Source organism: Drosophila innubila, assembly GCF_004354385.1.
Source record: "Drosophila innubila isolate TH190305 chromosome 2L unlocalized genomic scaffold, UK_Dinn_1.0 4_B_2L, whole genome shotgun sequence".
NCBI lineage: Eukaryota > Metazoa > Arthropoda > Insecta > Diptera > Drosophilidae > Drosophila > Drosophila innubila.
In genome coordinates this window covers 17,344,803-17,361,399 of record NW_022995372.1, presented here as the reverse complement: position 1 = coordinate 17,361,399, position 16,597 = coordinate 17,344,803, and the positions used below count along the sequence as shown (strand labels likewise).

Genomic DNA, 16,597 nt, shown 5'->3' with positions numbered 1-16,597 from the left:
GCCGACGTCTGGGGCTGCCATTCTGTATCCCTCGTCTGGGCCCTGGGCCCTGGGCTTTGAGCTTTGGGGGTCTTGTGGTCTCTTGCTCTCTCTGTCACTCTCTCTACCGTGTAGATCGTCGCCGGGTTGCACTGAAGTTGAGGCATTTTCGGTTTGTGGTATTATTGCTGAATGACAGCCTGACTGACTGACTGACTGAATGACTCTATATGTCTGTATGTGTATATGAGTGTGATTGTGATTGAGTGAGCCTGTGTGTGGCTGTATGTATGTGTGTGTGAGTGTGGCTGTCTGGTCGCATTGGCTTTGTGATTGTGATGGATTGTGTTGGCAATGGCAGCGATGCGGCGACAATGGCTACGTTGCTGTTGACTGACTGTCAATTTTATGTGAACGAAAAAGGAGAAGTGAAAATTGACAGCGATACCGAAAGATGACGCAGAATATAATGCTCTTAGTAATTGATAAGAAATTAAGAAATTAACAGGAATGAAATTCTTAAAAAATAACTAAGAATTTCTGAATTAAATTGAAAATGTGTAAATACGTGAAACATACATATATATTTCAGGGATAGAAAATATAAAGATCGTAGAAGAAGAAAAATTGGAGTTTAGGCATTATATTCAATTGCTAATTTCGATATGTGTTTTTTACAATGCTAAATTAAATATATTTAGTGTATAAATAATAAAGAAAGCTAATAAAGACATTAAATTTATATTTAAGCCATAAATCGTATTAAAAGCTCTTTTTAAAAGCTCTTAAGCTATCGTCCAGCATACCATAGTTTCTCAAACTACAATATATCGTAATCTACCGCAAACATTATTTCAATAAAAAAAAATATAAGTACATGTAAAAGTTTCATTACAATAAGAAAACAATTGCTTTAGAGATATTGCCATGCCCACCATTTCCATTTATTAAACTTGAATTGGTTCCAGTAACTGTAACTTAATGTTTGCTTAACAGACAAGCATAGCACAAAAGCCTTTTAGAGCTCCAACAACAAAGAGATGCCTATCGAAACCTATAAATAAATTTGCCCTAGCCAGGTCAAAAGCATATATACACAAAGGCAGCAAATGGCAACGGCGACGGCAATAGCGAAAATATTTGAAAATTAATGCAAAGACATATAAATACAAAAGGGAAAAACACGCATACGCAGTGTATGACAGAGGCCAAGATTGGGGAATGGGAAAAGCAATAAAAACCGTCAAGCTGGCAACATTGACGACATCGCATCGAGAATGACTATAGACGATGTCAACAAATAGAGCAAATACAGCCAGGAGGGGGAGCTGGCAGAGTCTCAGTTCAGCCTACCTGAAAGTATGCAATAAAAAGGCAAATGTCGCCGTTTTGCATTAGTGTTGCAAAAGGGACTCGACTGCGTTTCTTTTGATACCCTGTCTATGTGAATGATAAAAGGGTATACGCAACTGTTATAATACTAAAATTAGCGACTTATATTCAGAAACAAATTTAAAAAGGTTCTATTACATTATACTTTATCAAATAAAAAACATTTACAACGATATAGCAAGGCAGAATAAAAGAAAAAAAAGTTTTACATAAGCAAATAGATTAAAAACAAATAAAAGATATTATTTTTCGCAATGAAAGCTTAGAAAAAAGTTCTAAGAAAAATAAAGATTTAAAACGATATAAACCTAAAAATATATAAAGCAATTAATTCTGATAAAGAGTTATATAGATCGCGTTGGAGAGATCAATAATATAATACAAGTAGATACTTTTTCTATACTGAAAATTATATTTAAGAATTCAATAAATTCTCACTAAAGACATACTTAGTCCAATCTTTTATACGAGTAATCAAATATTTATGTTTAAACTGACAAAATGAAAAAAGTCTAGCACAATTTGCAGTTGATGGGAAGACAAACTATGCAGGGTATTCTCCCAGCCTATCACAGTCACAAACACCGATTCGTATACTGTTTGCAATGCGCTTTTAATTTGACCGAGTCTAGAGGCAACGACAACGATGACGACAACTTTGGTGTCCCTTCCTTTGCCTACGCAACGGCGCAGAAACTTAATTTTCCCACTGTAACTGTAACTGTAACTGGTACTGTAACCGTGGTTGTTGTTGTTGTCTTGCGTTTTTGCATTGCAGTGGCAGGTTTTGTGGAGCCGCTAAAACTTTAGCCATTTGTTGTTTTTGCAACAATTTGGGAAGAACGAGGCTATTTGTTGCTTCGCTGGGCCAGACAACGAAAACAACAACGACGACGACAACGAAAATGTCGCCCAAAACCAATCATTTCCAATCAGCTGGGTCGACTCCTTTACTATCGCTACGGTCTCAGCGGATGTCTTACTAAGAAGAGGGCAACATTTTAATATACTTGTGGATGCCATTGGCTCACTGCCATTTAGAGGCATCTCCTTCTTTCTCCATCGTCTTCTCCCTTCTCCTTGTGTCACGCAATTTTCTTACTAAAATAAATTTTATTTCGCTTGGTTTTTGGTTTCTCGTCGTCGTTATTCATTTCATCGAGCGCCCTGTTTATGAACTGCTTGCTCCTTAAATTGTCTTTATGCCATGGGCCAACTGCATGCCACTTAGACGTTGTCCTTTGACCCAACCTGCCTCGTATTTTATTTTCTTCCACTTTTATTCGTTACTTCATCTTTTTTTTTTTGCAAATATTTTGGGTTTTGGCAAAATGACATCCTTTGGGTGAACACGAAGCGCTGAAATTTTTACTTAAATTTAGTTTTGTGTTTTTGGGCTTCTCTGCCCGGTCGTTGGACTGCCTGTCGTTTCCTGGGGGAAATTAAAATGTGCTTAGAGAATAATTTAAGTACATTTGGCTACTTCGTTCTTTTGTACGCCATAGGGAATGTACAGCTGAAGAATCGCAAAGAATAAAACAAAGTATTGTTAGTTTTACTACACAAATCAAATTTCACTATATTTTAGGAAATCAAACCGAAAAGAACCGGTTCTTATCCTTTCATTTTAGGTATCTTACCGGTAGGTACCGCTACAACAAATCAATTTTCATTTTTCAAATTTTTATTGTTTAAGTGCTGTTTCATAAAGCTTGAGAGTTTGCTTGAAAATGGTTTGAGTTTTGATAAAGCAATGATAGTTTGAAACTGGTCAGAATTTTAATGTAGCAACTTTATAAGTCAAACTTTTTGTCCAATTTGGCACGATTTTGTACAAGAAAATGAAAGAAATGAATCAATTTTTAAGTGTTGTTGCTTAAAGTTTTGAATTTTAGTTTTTTTTTAATTTGAAACAATATTATATAGTTTGGTTATCGGCTCCGGTACCGGTTCCAGTATTATTCCCTGATTATATTCTTCATAAATATTATTTATATTTTTTTATATATTTTCAAATTTATAATTTACTTCTGCAAATTGTTGAGCGTACTATTAAAGGGTATATTGACTCCTTAAATGAATAAAAGGAAACACTTAAACCGTCGGTATACTTTATATTTCTAAGAATTGCTCGTTGGACCATATTGTTTCTGCTCGACATGTAGTATCGTTCTTGTGCCATTAAAAAAGATTTCAAAATTTTCACTTATGCATCATTATATAGACAACTCAACAAGTTTTGATAGCTATTCAGACTTCAGCTTATTATTATTCGATTGGATTTCAATTCCTTCCTCGTTTTGTAGTTTCTGTTTTGGCTCCTCTACGCCCTGGTATTTGAAGCAGATAAGTGTTATGATTCCCATGACGAGGCCCAACAATACTCCAATTACACAGATTGCAGCCAGAAATGCAAGATAGTGCACATCGTTTAGCAAGTAGGCCAAGAGATCGACAATGGGTTGCACCAAGTAATAGCAAATAATTTCAATCGGATTTAACATCATTTTGCTACAATTCTGGGATATTAATATGTACTTAGTTTAATAATAAAAATGACAGAAAGTCGGAGAGTAACTGATGATTGGCACGAATTTGTCAATTTCTTCTAAACTGTATTAGTTTGTATATTTTTCAAGTAACAGATTATAATAAAGTCGTAAATTTAAAAGTTGAAATCAAAACAATTCCTTCTCTGCATTATAATGGATGTTCAGGAGTATTTCTACAAACAGCTAACCATATTCCATTATCATCTGCAGTCCGATTATGGGTTGCTCATTAAGGCGGCGACCTGCATTGCCTTTGGAGCAGTTTGCGGTTGGATTATGGCACTTTTGGCATTAATAATTTATAAGATAACCGTATTTTTCGATGCATTGCCTGTGGTGATGTATAACTATCCGGATGATGATTTGGATTTGGAATCAGATATCGGGTATGATGATGACATTGATGGCACTTTGAGACATTCGCAGCCAGAGGATTACAGCCGTTAAAAATAAGGCGATTGTCATTGATTTATTGAGTGCTTGATGAATTTTAAAGGCAAGCACTCGCTTTGACTCGACTTTCCTCTTAGACAGTCTCAAGTGGCAGGCGATTTGAAGTCGATACACAGCAGCCGCAAAGTCATTAGCAGACTTTGCAACGTTTCTTTTTACAAAATGTTGCAGCACTTTAAATTCAATTACTCATACGCCACGTAACACCCGGGCCAGGCCACATGAAAGATGCTGCACACTCTCTTGGCATGTGTGTTTGCTTTCAACATTGCCACAGGCTCGAAATATTTAATAAACCATATCGTTTCTTTTTTCCGCTTCTCCATTTTCTGCTAAATTTTATCAAATTCCTGTTTACGTTGGTTTATGTCTGTGTGTATGTGTTTTTGTGTTGATTTTTCACAAATAGCTGGCAGCTATTTTCCACAAATTTTATATAAAATATTGGCTGTCTTTTGACGTGGCTGTGTGCTGCTGTGTGGGATAATGAAGGTCATGACTTGATTCGAAATTAGCCTTAAAGTCTTGCCACTCCCACTGTGGCTGCCTCTTGCCTTAAACAATTTAAGCTTTATCAACTGCAGATTTTAACGTTTATTTACTCGCAGAAAACTGAATCAAGAAAGACACAGGCGAAGAATGCCGACGAACAATCCATTAGTTTAAAACCGAATACTTAAAAATAAACTTTGAAAATGTACTCAGTTTTTGAAACTTACACGTACTTAGTGAACCAAAAACCCTCAAGATTTTATTAAATGTATCAATTATATTATTGATTTTTTATTTTTTGCGCTACATTAACTTCTGGTCGAATTCTTTGACTTGCCTTCAGCTAAAGTACAGACAACAGTCTCAGAATTTTCATTTTATAAGTTATTAGCCCACTTTTAAGAATTTGGCAACGTCGCAATGTGTCTTTCTTTGTTATTTAAAAGACCATTGTCTTTTCCAAGCACTTGAGCAACGCTTACAATAGAACGCTCAGAAACAGACACAGTAAAGCCTGACAGAGTTGCGACTGCGACTACGACGACCCTAATTTTGGAAAGCGAGTTATAATTGCAAAAATGTAACAAAGCAGGCGACTGAGGCAGCCCTATTGCGGTAAGAATGAAAGAGAATATGAAACTGAATAAATACCATGACAAATGGACATGGAAGGGGAGCTTAAGGAGCATTTAATCAGCCCCAACCCCAACTCGAAGCGGAATCCCAGCCCAATCTCAACCCCATTATTGCCAACCCGCGAAATTCATTTAGTGGGTGGCGTCGTATTCAAACCTTAAGCCTCATACAATGCCATACCGCATTAGATCCTTTCAGAAGGGGTTGCTCACGTACATAAAACGCGCTTAGGGTGTCATGAATGCAATCTCTCCAGTTCCAGTTCCGGGACACCAAACAGCTGTCAGCGTGGCAAATTTTCAAAATGCAACTTCCAAAAAACTTGCCATGCACTTTGACAGACTCTCAGCTTGGTCGAGGCAGGGCGAATTTGGTTTAATTGATACATAAATAACAGGCAGGACTGCTGCAATACACGCTGATAGACTGCAAACTACCCTGCAATACATTATATTACACACAGAAAATGATGCAATCGGAGTGCACGGATAGATATGCAAGTTTATTTGTTTGAGAATGTATTTTTAATATTGAAAAACTTTAATATAAATGAATACTTATGGCGTTATTTAATTTCTGATGTTAAGTTCATTTAAATCTATGAATGCAAATGAATTTTTTCTTATAGATTTATATGTAGAGCTCTTGGAAATTGACAAATTTGTCTCACAAATAAAATCAATAATACCCTTTACACCAGCTTTACAGGGTATTTAAATGCCACAACCAGACAGACAGTCGAACTCTCGAAACCTTTTGTATCCTAAAGGGTACGCGGCTTGTGGATTCATTAAGGTTTTTCATTTCATTGAAACACGGACATTTTAAGGAGCATTTTTCATATATGAATATGAATAGCCAGCATGGAATGAGTGCATTCATACATCTGCAAACGAGTATATTTTTACTTTTATATATATTTACAATTCTTAGCCTGCCTTGCACTGCCGTGCGTAATGAGGCAGGAGGCTTAGAACGAATTGGATCGGGTTGAACCGGGTGGGTTATTTTTTTTTTGGAAATTCATCTGTGTCTGTGTGTGTACGGGTGTATTTATGTTCTTGTTGTTGTTGTTGTCTAGGCAACGGCTCAGCGCGCTTTTTATATGCATCAGCAACGGCGACGGCAGAGTTGCATTTTCCGGCACTCGCATTTCCATTGGGGAAATGGCACTGCCAAGTATTTTACACGGCTGGGATGCTCCTCTGTTGGTCCGTCTGTCTGTCTGTCTGTCTGTCTGTCTGTCTGTCTGTATGTCTGTCTGCCTCTCTGATTATTTGTGTTGTGCCTCTCGTTTTGGTGCATTGAACTTTCTCTTAGAATTAAATGTTTGTCTGTGGATGCGGTTCACTTGCTTTCTGACATTTCATTTTATTTTTCAGGTATTTTGAGGCAAACTGTCGATGTAATTTGAGGCATTTTTGCTTTGTAAAATTCAAATACTTTCTAGTTTAATTTAATTCTAATGCAAGACTTAAAAAGGCCTGTAAGTTAAACAAATATTCAATATCCATGAATTTGTCAAAATAAAGTTAAAATAAATGTGTGTAAATTAGTATTTGTTTGACTTGCTTATTAACATACACATGCACATGAAAATTTTAATTATGCGACAGAACATATATTTTATATAATAAGAAGTAGGATAAGAATTGTGTAGTGTGGCTTCATTAATGGATTAATCCGCTTTAATTGGAAACATTTATTATATTTATTTTTCCCTCACTCTTCTCTCCCTCTCCCTCTCTCTCTTTCTCTCTGTGTTCGCCCACTAATTTGTGGTCATCATAGAGAAGATTGTGGCAATTGCATTGACCATTTCGATTAATACGCCTGTTAATAGCCAACACGTAAATAACAAAAACTCGATTAAACTGTGCTGTTACACATCATCATCGGTTTTCATTCATTCCATAGCCGTCATGTGTGTTAGCTCTCTACAATTAAATGCCTAATACTGATGCGACAAAAGCTGGATCCACTTCATAATGTAATTATATTAGATATCACCTGCGATCGACAGTTTGCCTTCAATTACTTGTTAGAAATATTTTCGAGACTTGTAATATTTATCTTAATTATAGAATTTTTTCTGAATCTAAATTTTGATTAATTGAAATTCCTGAAACATTTATGTTTAAGCGTAAAGTTACATAAGTTTTCAATAAGCTTCTTTGCCATAATTTTGGTAATTGCGCTGACCCCGTCGATTAATTCATTTGCTAATGTCCGACACATAAATAACAAATATTCAAAATAACCGGGCTGCAATTCGTCGTCAATGTCGGTTTTTAGTTGCTCGATTGGCGTCATGTGGAACACAGAGGATATTAGATTGCTGCGAAGTGGACCTAGCAATGAAGTTTATAAAAGAATTTTCCTATATAGCAGCTGGCTGCTCTATTGGATTGCACGGTGTTGTAATTTTCTCAAGTTACGCTATAATTCGCACAGTAGGCGATTGGAGCACACGCAATATAATATTATTATTACAAAGTTAATTCTGACGGTTAAATGCCTTTTTTTGCTGAGACACATTGTGGATTACATGGTGATTGGGTTTGTGATCTGGATTCATTTATTTCGAGTTGAAAAGGCGGATGGCCAAAACTTTCTGATCAGCTTGGCCATGCAAGGGATTTCCATAAACGTACTACGCCGCATTGTGATATTTCTGCATTCCCAGGAGGATTGCAGACTGATAAAGCAGTTGGTCAACGAAATCATCTATATCTCACGCACCATCGAGTCTAAATTTGGCATGATTTATCACTGTGAATTTAGTCTATTGGGGCTTTATCTGTGCAAGATGTACTTGGTATACTTAATAATGGAGACCATGTGGTATAAGCCTTACTTTTTATGGATCAACTTATTTTACTGGATACTAATGGAGTACTGTGAATTTGCCTACTTCCTCTATCAATTAATTTTACTCAATTGGTATCGCAACCTGTCCTTCTTTCTGCAGTCCTTAACTGAGTATCATGAGACCCTAGAGTTTATATCCCGTCATTATCATCGCCGTCTGTTGTTGCTTTTCAAGGTTCATTTGCGGATTATTAAACTGCATAAATATATAAAAGAGAAGGTAGCCTGGTTACCCTCAGCCATCTACTTGGGCATATTCACTAGCATCTTCAATATGGAACTTCTTCTGGAGTGTATGATCTATGCTCAGGATGATATCGAGAATAAAATGTATATAATAGCTGATGGTTGTCTGGGTCCCGCACTTGTTCCTCTGCTCAATGTGTTAATCCTTGGCATATGTACAGATCGATTACGCAGCGTAGAGTTGACTCTACAACAACAGATTGTGATCATAAATATTCAATATATTCGTAAGGCCTATCAACACGATAATACACTTAAAGTGCTCCATAATGAGGTACGTTTTCTTGGATCTGTCCACATTGAAATTGTCTCACAGTTTGCAATCTTTTTGCAGCATACTTCATTGATTGTGCACCAAAAACTGGAACCTCTTTTAAATGAGATTGTATTTGGAATGATTTGCGATCGAGAGTTTGCCTTCGACTACTTTCTGACTGTAATGATAACCGCATTATCTTTTATACAATACACCGTTTCAACAAATCGAAATGTCGCCGAGTGTGTGTCCCACAAGTAGAAATTACCTCCCTATTTATATTATCATACATTTTTTTCATGAATTAAAATTGTATTTCAAGCTCTCAGTATATATTCCAACATTAAATCTATTTACTTTCTGTCTGTGTTTTCAGTCATTTCCATTGGTACTACCTTTGGGCATTTCAGAATTTAATATATACTTGTCGAGCCAAAATTTTCATAGATTTTCACTCAATGGGAGCAACAATTCAAACATTCAACAGTCACGTACCAGTTTGATAGTTTTTTTTTTGCCATAGAGAGTAAATGACTAGGCGAAATATTCAATTTTCGATACATTTTGCTGGTACATTTAAATATATTTTTACAACCCTCAAGCAAACGTGTTGCGTTCAAGCAAACTCTCCCCTGCAGGCGATAAAATAATAATCGATTTGACTTTGGTTTGAGTTTATTTTTCTTTATTCTGCTCTTCGTTGAAAAGCCCACAACTCATCTGAGTGGCGCCCCCAAAAATTGTGTTTATAAAAAAAAAGGACAAAAAGAAATGGAGCAACTCCGGCACTTCCTGTTGGGAATCGATTTTTATACATACATATTCCCAACCTGCGATGCCTTTCCAAAAATTTATGCGAATTTGAATTTGATATGGTTAAACTGTTTGCCTAGGCAACTTCAGCCATGCAAATGGTTTGATAACACAGCAGGATGCGGTGGCTGCTGGGCGGTGGGCGGTAGGGTGTGTCATTGTGCCTAGCTTTGTCGCTCTTTAGTGTAAAATTAATTTGCTATAATTCATCAATGAGGCACTGGCAAAGGATTATTTTGCATAAAAAATTGTGGCACTTGTCGATTTTGCATAGTCTGCTTTTGGGCGCAGCAGCTGAGGCGGGCAGATATCAAGTTAGATGAGGGGAGGTTGGGAAGAAAGTGGCACGTCTGCTGTCTTTTAGTGTGTGTAACTGACGCACTTTGTGTAATTTATGGCTGCACATTTATTTTATTGAGTTTAATGTGGGCGCAGTTGTTGCCAGCGCCTTTTCAAAGGTGAAAGGTTTGGAGCTGGAGGTGGAGGTGGGCGGAACATTGGAACGTTGCCACAACTTGAGGAATGGGAACTGATGGCCCGTTGGCGCTTTGTTATGCCTGACTAAGCGCACTGGTAAATGTATTACATTTGCAATACGGGGGATGAATGGTATTCCAAAGATGCCACAAACATGGATTATAAAATGAATAATGGCATTTAAATCATTTGAATAATAAATATAAAAAAATTAACAACAACTCTGTTCTATCGATTCAAATTGTTAATTAACATTAAGGAACCAATAAAGAAGTCATATTTATAATTTTCTTACTGCTCTTCGATGAGCTACCAGCTGGAAAATTGTTTGCAGGTTTCATAAACACTTCAATAAGCTTTGGCAACAATTAATGCACTGGAACCAGGCATTAAATATAATAATAATGGCAATTCAATAAATTATGTTTTACAATTTGTCGCTCACAAACAAATGCAGACAAACAAATTAAATCCTTAGAAACGGAGACTTAACAAAACACAGTCACAGACAGTCGCCTTCTGCTTTATGTGCGTGTGTTGCATTCGCCAGAACTAATTAAGCATTCAAAAACGTTTTGGCATAAAGTTTAAATTGTCTGTGGACATGGGCCTGGGTAAGAAAATCCAATAATAAAGCCAAAGTCGACAACGAGAACCAGAGAACGACGCTTGACGCTCATAAATTATAACAAATTAAGCAGTCACAAAGTTTTGTCACTGCGCAGCCAAGACAAAAGCTGTTTTGTACTATGCCTTGTCGTCTGCTCTCCCCCTTCGCTCTCTCACTCTCTCTCTCTCTCCTTCTATGTCTCTCTATGTACTTTTTGCCGCTCAAGCAAATTCTCTTTTCATATTGTTTGGCATTACATTTTATGTGCTTTTTAGTTAACGCCTGTTCCATCCATCTCTCTTTTACTTTCTCTGTCCATCTATCTCCCTCTCTCTCTCTCTCTCTCTATCTCTCTATTGGCTATATTTACATATTATTAAAAAGTTTTTCAAGCTCATCCGACGACGAGCAGAAAACTTTTCTATTTTGCCTTCACTAAAGTTATTGAAAATTCATGAATAATTGACATTTATTGCAGTTGGCACAAGTGATGGTCGATAATGGACGACCCACACAAAAGTGGGTGCAGCAGGGGGAGAAAGGAGAAAGTTTCTATATGTTGGTGTCTCTGCACATTTACAGACATAAATATTAAAGTAGCTTACGTACTTAATTGTAAATTATGTATTCAATTAGTTATGCCAGGCTGCCCGAAGATGATGAAGTAGTTCATTGCAGTAGATAGATATATGCGAGTACTCATTTTGATGATAAGTAACGTACTTAAAATTCAATTTAATTATATTGTATTCTAATGACTGGTCTAACTGAATCTTAAGTTATGAAAGTAACAACAGATTTAGGACTATAGTAGTCCCCTTCTAAAAGCACGGCTTGTTCAAAAATAAAGAAAGTTCATTTTCAGTATTCCTAGACATTAATATTCAGTATTATTATATTATAATCGAAATTAGAGCCTTTGTCGATCCCAAAATCCATAACTTGTGATATATAAAATAGTCTGAAAAATTGACAGTTAAATTAAATAATTTTTACTTAAACATACGTTTTTGTGACTCGACTATCAAATACTCTAACTAAACACGCTAGCTCGCACACACTCGCACTCAATTAACCCTTTCAAACGGCTGCATGATATAGAATTTGCCTTTTAATGTCAGTTAAGATAAAACAACATGTCAGTCGAGCTAAAGTCTAAAAAAAACAAATAGATTTTTAACTTTACAGCTCGGCTAGAGGCATCAGCTTCGCTTTGTCGTCGATGTCTGCAGTTTTTGATTAAATGTGGCCCGCAGCGAGTGTGTGTGGAATCTGTAGTATAGACTCGTATAGAATACTCCTACGCACAGCAGAGATTGCGTATTATGAAAATGTGGCAGATCCCATTGCCCCACAGTTGGTTGGGTTTGGCTTAATATATATTTTGCTATAAAATAACACCAGAGGGCGCTGTCAGCAGCATAAGCTCAGCATTTCCGTTTTTGTTTTAGTTACAACTAACGGTATATTATATTATAGGATAGGCGTGAGTATGTGCTCAGATGGTAGCTAGCCCATATATCAAAACATTTATGTTGCAGAATGTAAACCACATATGCTGATGCTTTTGAGTGCCAGCTCTACGCATTTCCAGGCATTTGCATTCAAATGCATTTAATTAAATCAACTAGAACCAACAGGAAAATGCAGCAGCAGCATCAGCAACGAATTCAGCTCAACTCAACAAATGACCTTCTCTCTCATTCACACACTCTGTTGCTCTCAATATGAGCCTCATAACATTTAAAACGAAATTTATTTTGTGCAAATTTTGCCAGGTTCGTTAGTTTTAATTGTGTTTAGTTTTCATTTTCAGTACGAACAGGCACAGTGGCATAGAACTACAGCTTGTGCAGAAAATTGTGGCGTGATGAAGCTCGAATAACATTGGGAAATATATTTTTCAGCTTTTTACTTTTCTCTAAATAAACAAATTATTTCGGAGAAAATTTAATTACATATGTTTTAGACTACGTCTTAAAATTTCCATACGAATTTTAAATAGATTGCTTACATTTAACTACAAGTATTTTCTAAAACTTTTGAAGTATTTCATACATAATTAAATTAAATATTATAAATAACGAATCTGAATTACTTAACTTATTTATGTATATAAGATATTTATGTAAGTTTTGAAAACAATTTGATGTGATTTTTAAAGATTTCTAATTCTTTCTAACAATTTGACACCAGTGTATTGCCTTTTGTTTGGCTTGACAACAAATTTTGCCATGCTTACAATTAACTTGGATGTTTTTTTTTTTATATTTACTCTACTGTTGATGCGTTTTTCTGTCAAATTGACAGTTTTGGGATTGCGGTTTTTAAAAACAAGCGAAACAAAGTCGGAGTCAGCTGTCGACCTGTCTGACTGTCTGCCCGTCGGTCCTGACTGTCTACCCGGCAGCCTCGGTGATTGTCCCGAGGCCAATCCCACTGTCAATTAACAATTGGCTGAAACAGCGAACCCGCATCAAGCTGTCAAAAAGTTAAATGTGAAAAACTCATTCGTATCATTTATTTTATTATCGCTAATTGAAGACAAGGCTGAAGGTAGTAGTCAATAACTTCGGATAAAAGCACCATCCTACATTTGCCCCCTCTCATCAACCTCTTCCCGTTCCATAATCGCACTCAAATCAAGGCTGAAATGAACCACTGATAACTCAGCCAACTGGCAGCCTAACAAAAAAAGGGATCCCAAACACAACAAGATTGTATTTTGGCTTTATTTACACTCGAATGCATTTTCTTTGTGGCAATACTTCTTTTCTCTCTCCAATTCCTAAAACTTACCACTGAGTAAGTGAAAGTTTTGAATTTCCTTTGTTTTCATATTTTCCCTTCTTTAAGGAAAAATGATGCACGAGTTCACTGATATAGCTAGTCAGAAGAAAGGCTTAATTTATTTAGATAAATAACCAAACCGAATTGAAAAGTTCGTCTGAAAGTTTAAATAAATATTTATTAACGAATACAAATATATGTATGTTTGAGATAAAGCATTAAAAGCCATACCAAATTTCATTTTAATTTTTAGTTCAGTACAGAATTTTATTTATAAGGATAATAAAAGCTGTTAATAATATTAAAAAGCGCACAATTTTCTTGAACAATGTTTTCTGCGTTTTAAAAATATTTTATAAAACATCTGTATTAAAGATTTTAAATTAATTTTAGATTAATTTTATTTTAGTTATTTTCTAAAAATATGATAGTATTCAAATAACATAACATACTTTGATATTTATATACAATATACAACTCCCTAGGTCTAATTTGCTCTAGTTTAAGCTTTGGCAAAATAAATTTCATAAAAATGTTTGAGTACACCTCGTTCTGCAATAACAACATAATTATAATAATAACATCATCAGCATACATGCGCCAAACATTATGCGAATGTATTTAATTAATTGAAGGACCCAGCTACTTTGTCCAATTCAGAATCTCCCCCTGTCATTTACGAGTATATTATCCATTAGGCGGGGCAGCGATGCATAATTGTGCCAACATTTAGAATCATTATTTTTGCTTCTTATCTTTGATCTTAATAGTTTGCTTTGACAATTTAGCAGGGCGCAATGGTTTTATTTTGTGGGTGACGTCCAGTCCACAAAGCATTTAATGTGATTAATTAATTTAAAGTCTCCTGGGAAATACACGGAAGAAAGAGGAGGTAGGAGAGTTATGTATAAACAATGTTGCCTAGAGGTTAGAGGATGCCATTTCTGCACACTTTCTCTAATTTCCTTCAATCAAACAAAAGCCTTTCATGAGATGCGTTGACAGTGACACTTGAAAAATTTGATACCAACACAAAAACGTAGAAGAAACGTCAAAAAATAACAAAATAAAAAATAGGGTAATGAAAACTAAAGAAATTTTGATAAATAAGAAACCTTTTCAGTTTAAGAGGTCTGTTCATAATTCATTGTCCTTCAGAGCGAACCCTTTGGAAGAGTGACACCAGGTGAGCAGCGGTCGCCATTTTGGATGGACATGTCATGACGGACAGATACAGTCGCAACAAAAGCCAGAGCCATTTATCAAGGTGGCAAGCGGCATTTTAACTTAATAAATAATAATCAGGCTGTAATTATATGATGGTAACGGTATAATGGGAGTCCAGACAATACGTCAACGTCCTTGTTTGGCTTGATAATTGAAAATGTTTGTAATTTTCGCCTGGCTTTCCTTTTTGTTCTCTTGTTTTCTACACAAACTTTCTACTTTTATCTGTTGCAAAACTTTTGTTGGCCTTTTTTCCATCTCTTTCTCATTCTGTTGCTACAAAGTTTTGCGACAGTTTAGGGATTAGCAGCACCGAAGTAGGCAACAGAAAAAAATGAGAAAAAGTTTCGGGTCATGTCCAAATTTAAGTGCTGAAAAATTTGCTGGATTATGTGGCAGTTGATGAAGTTGTTGCGCGGGGAATTAAATGCCAATGTCTAGATCACTCTTATTGTTCTTTGGAGCAATGCACTAATAGATTTGTCTACAAAATATATTCGAATAAGTTGATGTACAAATATCGTTAACCTCAAAACACCATGCCTGAGTTGAGCAAACAAAACTTTTCATTATTTCTGACAGCCCACGCACATAAAACTAAAGACAAACACGGAGATTATGCATTGTGGGGTCTTGCTGGTATCATAAGATAAATATCAGGCGTATTTGAGGCTTGTCTATTATTTCTAGCCCAAAACAAAGTTAAGCTTTTGACAAAACTTACAAATGATAATGGCAAAATTTACTAAATAGTTAGGAATTGATAATCTGTTGAGTAGGTAACGATTTCCCCCATTCTATTTAATCATCAGATTGTGTAACCTTTGTGTAAAATATTTACAAGATTGTAACATAACTTTATTTGGAAACCATAAGCAACAAGAAATCAATAAAATGTTTATTAAATTGCAATTTAAGATTATTTGGAAACCATGAACAACAAGAAATCTTATATTTGAATTTGCTAACACATCGATGTAATGAATTAGTTTTCGAGCACAAATAATCACTATGATCTGTAAATTTAGTACAACAATCATGACTATGCACAGCTAAACAAGATTATCACCCTAATAACCAGGAATATAATATGACTATCGAGACTTTGAATAGTATGGAGTCTGCCAAATGGTATGGAAAATGAAGTCCCAAAGCAGCTGATGTGCAAATAATTTTCGGTAAATGCCAGACATAAGCCCGAAGCAGTTGCTTTGCCAACGACTTTACAGTTTCGAAGGCATGTCTCCCTACACCCTTACATTCCCGGGGGCTGAAGGGGAAACTTTACACTAAGATGCTTGTACTTCTATGCGCTTTGGATGGCCGCTTGCGCAATTTAACTAAAAGCTCAATCAATCATCTCACATAGAAGGCGCCTCCATGGTAATGCTTAATTTTTGCTTATACTTCTCCCTAGAAGCTGCCCCTCCTCACTCCTTATTGCCTTTGTTAATGTTGTCATGGAGTTTCGTTTAGGCAAGTTTCTTGTTCCGAGAACCATTTCGCCTGAGGAAGTTCTAAGCCGCTTTTCAAGACGCTTTTTGAAGTTTATCCTGACCAAAGACTCCCCACGGCTACCTGAGCCGAAACTGTGTGGCATGCATTTAGGCTCCGCAGTTAGCACACATATTTGCTTAGCTGCAAAAGGGTTGAGTATTAGGCACAAACTGCGCCCGAAATTGTTGCGGCTAATACCAACCCAAAGGCGGCTTAGCGATTAAGTCGACAACATGACGAGACCTTAAAGTAATTGCTTGGAAATGAGCCGAGCTTTTGATCTACAACGTGTTGTGCAATTAAAAA

The 16,597-nt window shown here is 36.1% G+C and overlaps 4 protein-coding genes across 4 annotated transcripts in view; 3 read left to right on the top strand and 1 right to left on the bottom strand.

The window, feature by feature from the left end:
- LOC117779905 (discoidin domain-containing receptor 2) overlaps nt 1-16,597 on the top strand; it is a 93,777-nt gene that overhangs the window by 58,257 nt on the left and 18,923 nt on the right. The gene's annotated exons all lie outside the window — the stretch shown is intronic.
- LOC117781561 lies at nt 3,248-3,896 on the bottom strand. The gene has a single exon (XM_034618333.1). The coding sequence runs from the start codon at nt 3,876-3,878 to the stop codon at nt 3,618-3,620; it is 261 nt and encodes an 86-aa protein (XP_034474224.1). The 5' UTR covers nt 3,879-3,896; the 3' UTR covers nt 3,248-3,617.
- Nucleotides 4,065-5,148, top strand: LOC117781560. Its single transcript, XM_034618332.1, has 2 exons — nt 4,065-4,309; nt 4,985-5,148. Exons 1-2 carry the CDS (start codon nt 4,077-4,079, stop codon nt 5,040-5,042), a joined length of 291 nt encoding a protein of 96 aa, XP_034474223.1. The 5' UTR covers nt 4,065-4,076; the 3' UTR covers nt 5,043-5,148.
- Nucleotides 7,769-9,138, top strand: LOC117781554 (uncharacterized protein CG1339). The gene is made up of 2 exons (XM_034618326.1): nt 7,769-8,895; nt 8,956-9,138. The coding sequence occupies exons 1-2, from the start codon at nt 7,786-7,788 to the stop codon at nt 9,136-9,138; spliced, it is 1,293 nt and encodes a 430-aa protein (XP_034474217.1). The 5' UTR covers nt 7,769-7,785.

What these genes read in the sequence shown, in the direction of transcription:
- LOC117781561 (XM_034618333.1), bottom strand. Translation starts at nt 3,878, where the DNA reads ATGATGTTAAATCCGATTGAAATTATTTGCTATTACTTGGTGCAACCC.
- LOC117781554 (XM_034618326.1), top strand. Translation starts at nt 7,786, where the DNA reads ATGTCGGTTTTTAGTTGCTCGATTGGCGTCATGTGGAACACAGAGGAT. An exon ending in TTAAAGTGCTCCATAATGAG is followed by an intron (nt 8,896 to 8,955) that starts GTACGTTTTCTT and finishes ATCTTTTTGCAG; the next exon opens with CATACTTCATTGATTGTGCA.
- LOC117781560 (XM_034618332.1), top strand. Translation starts at nt 4,077, where the DNA reads ATGGATGTTCAGGAGTATTTCTACAAACAGCTAACCATATTCCATTAT. An exon ending in GATTTGGAATCAGATATCGG is followed by an intron (nt 4,310 to 4,984) that starts GTATGATGATGA and finishes ATTTACTCGCAG; the next exon opens with AAAACTGAATCAAGAAAGAC.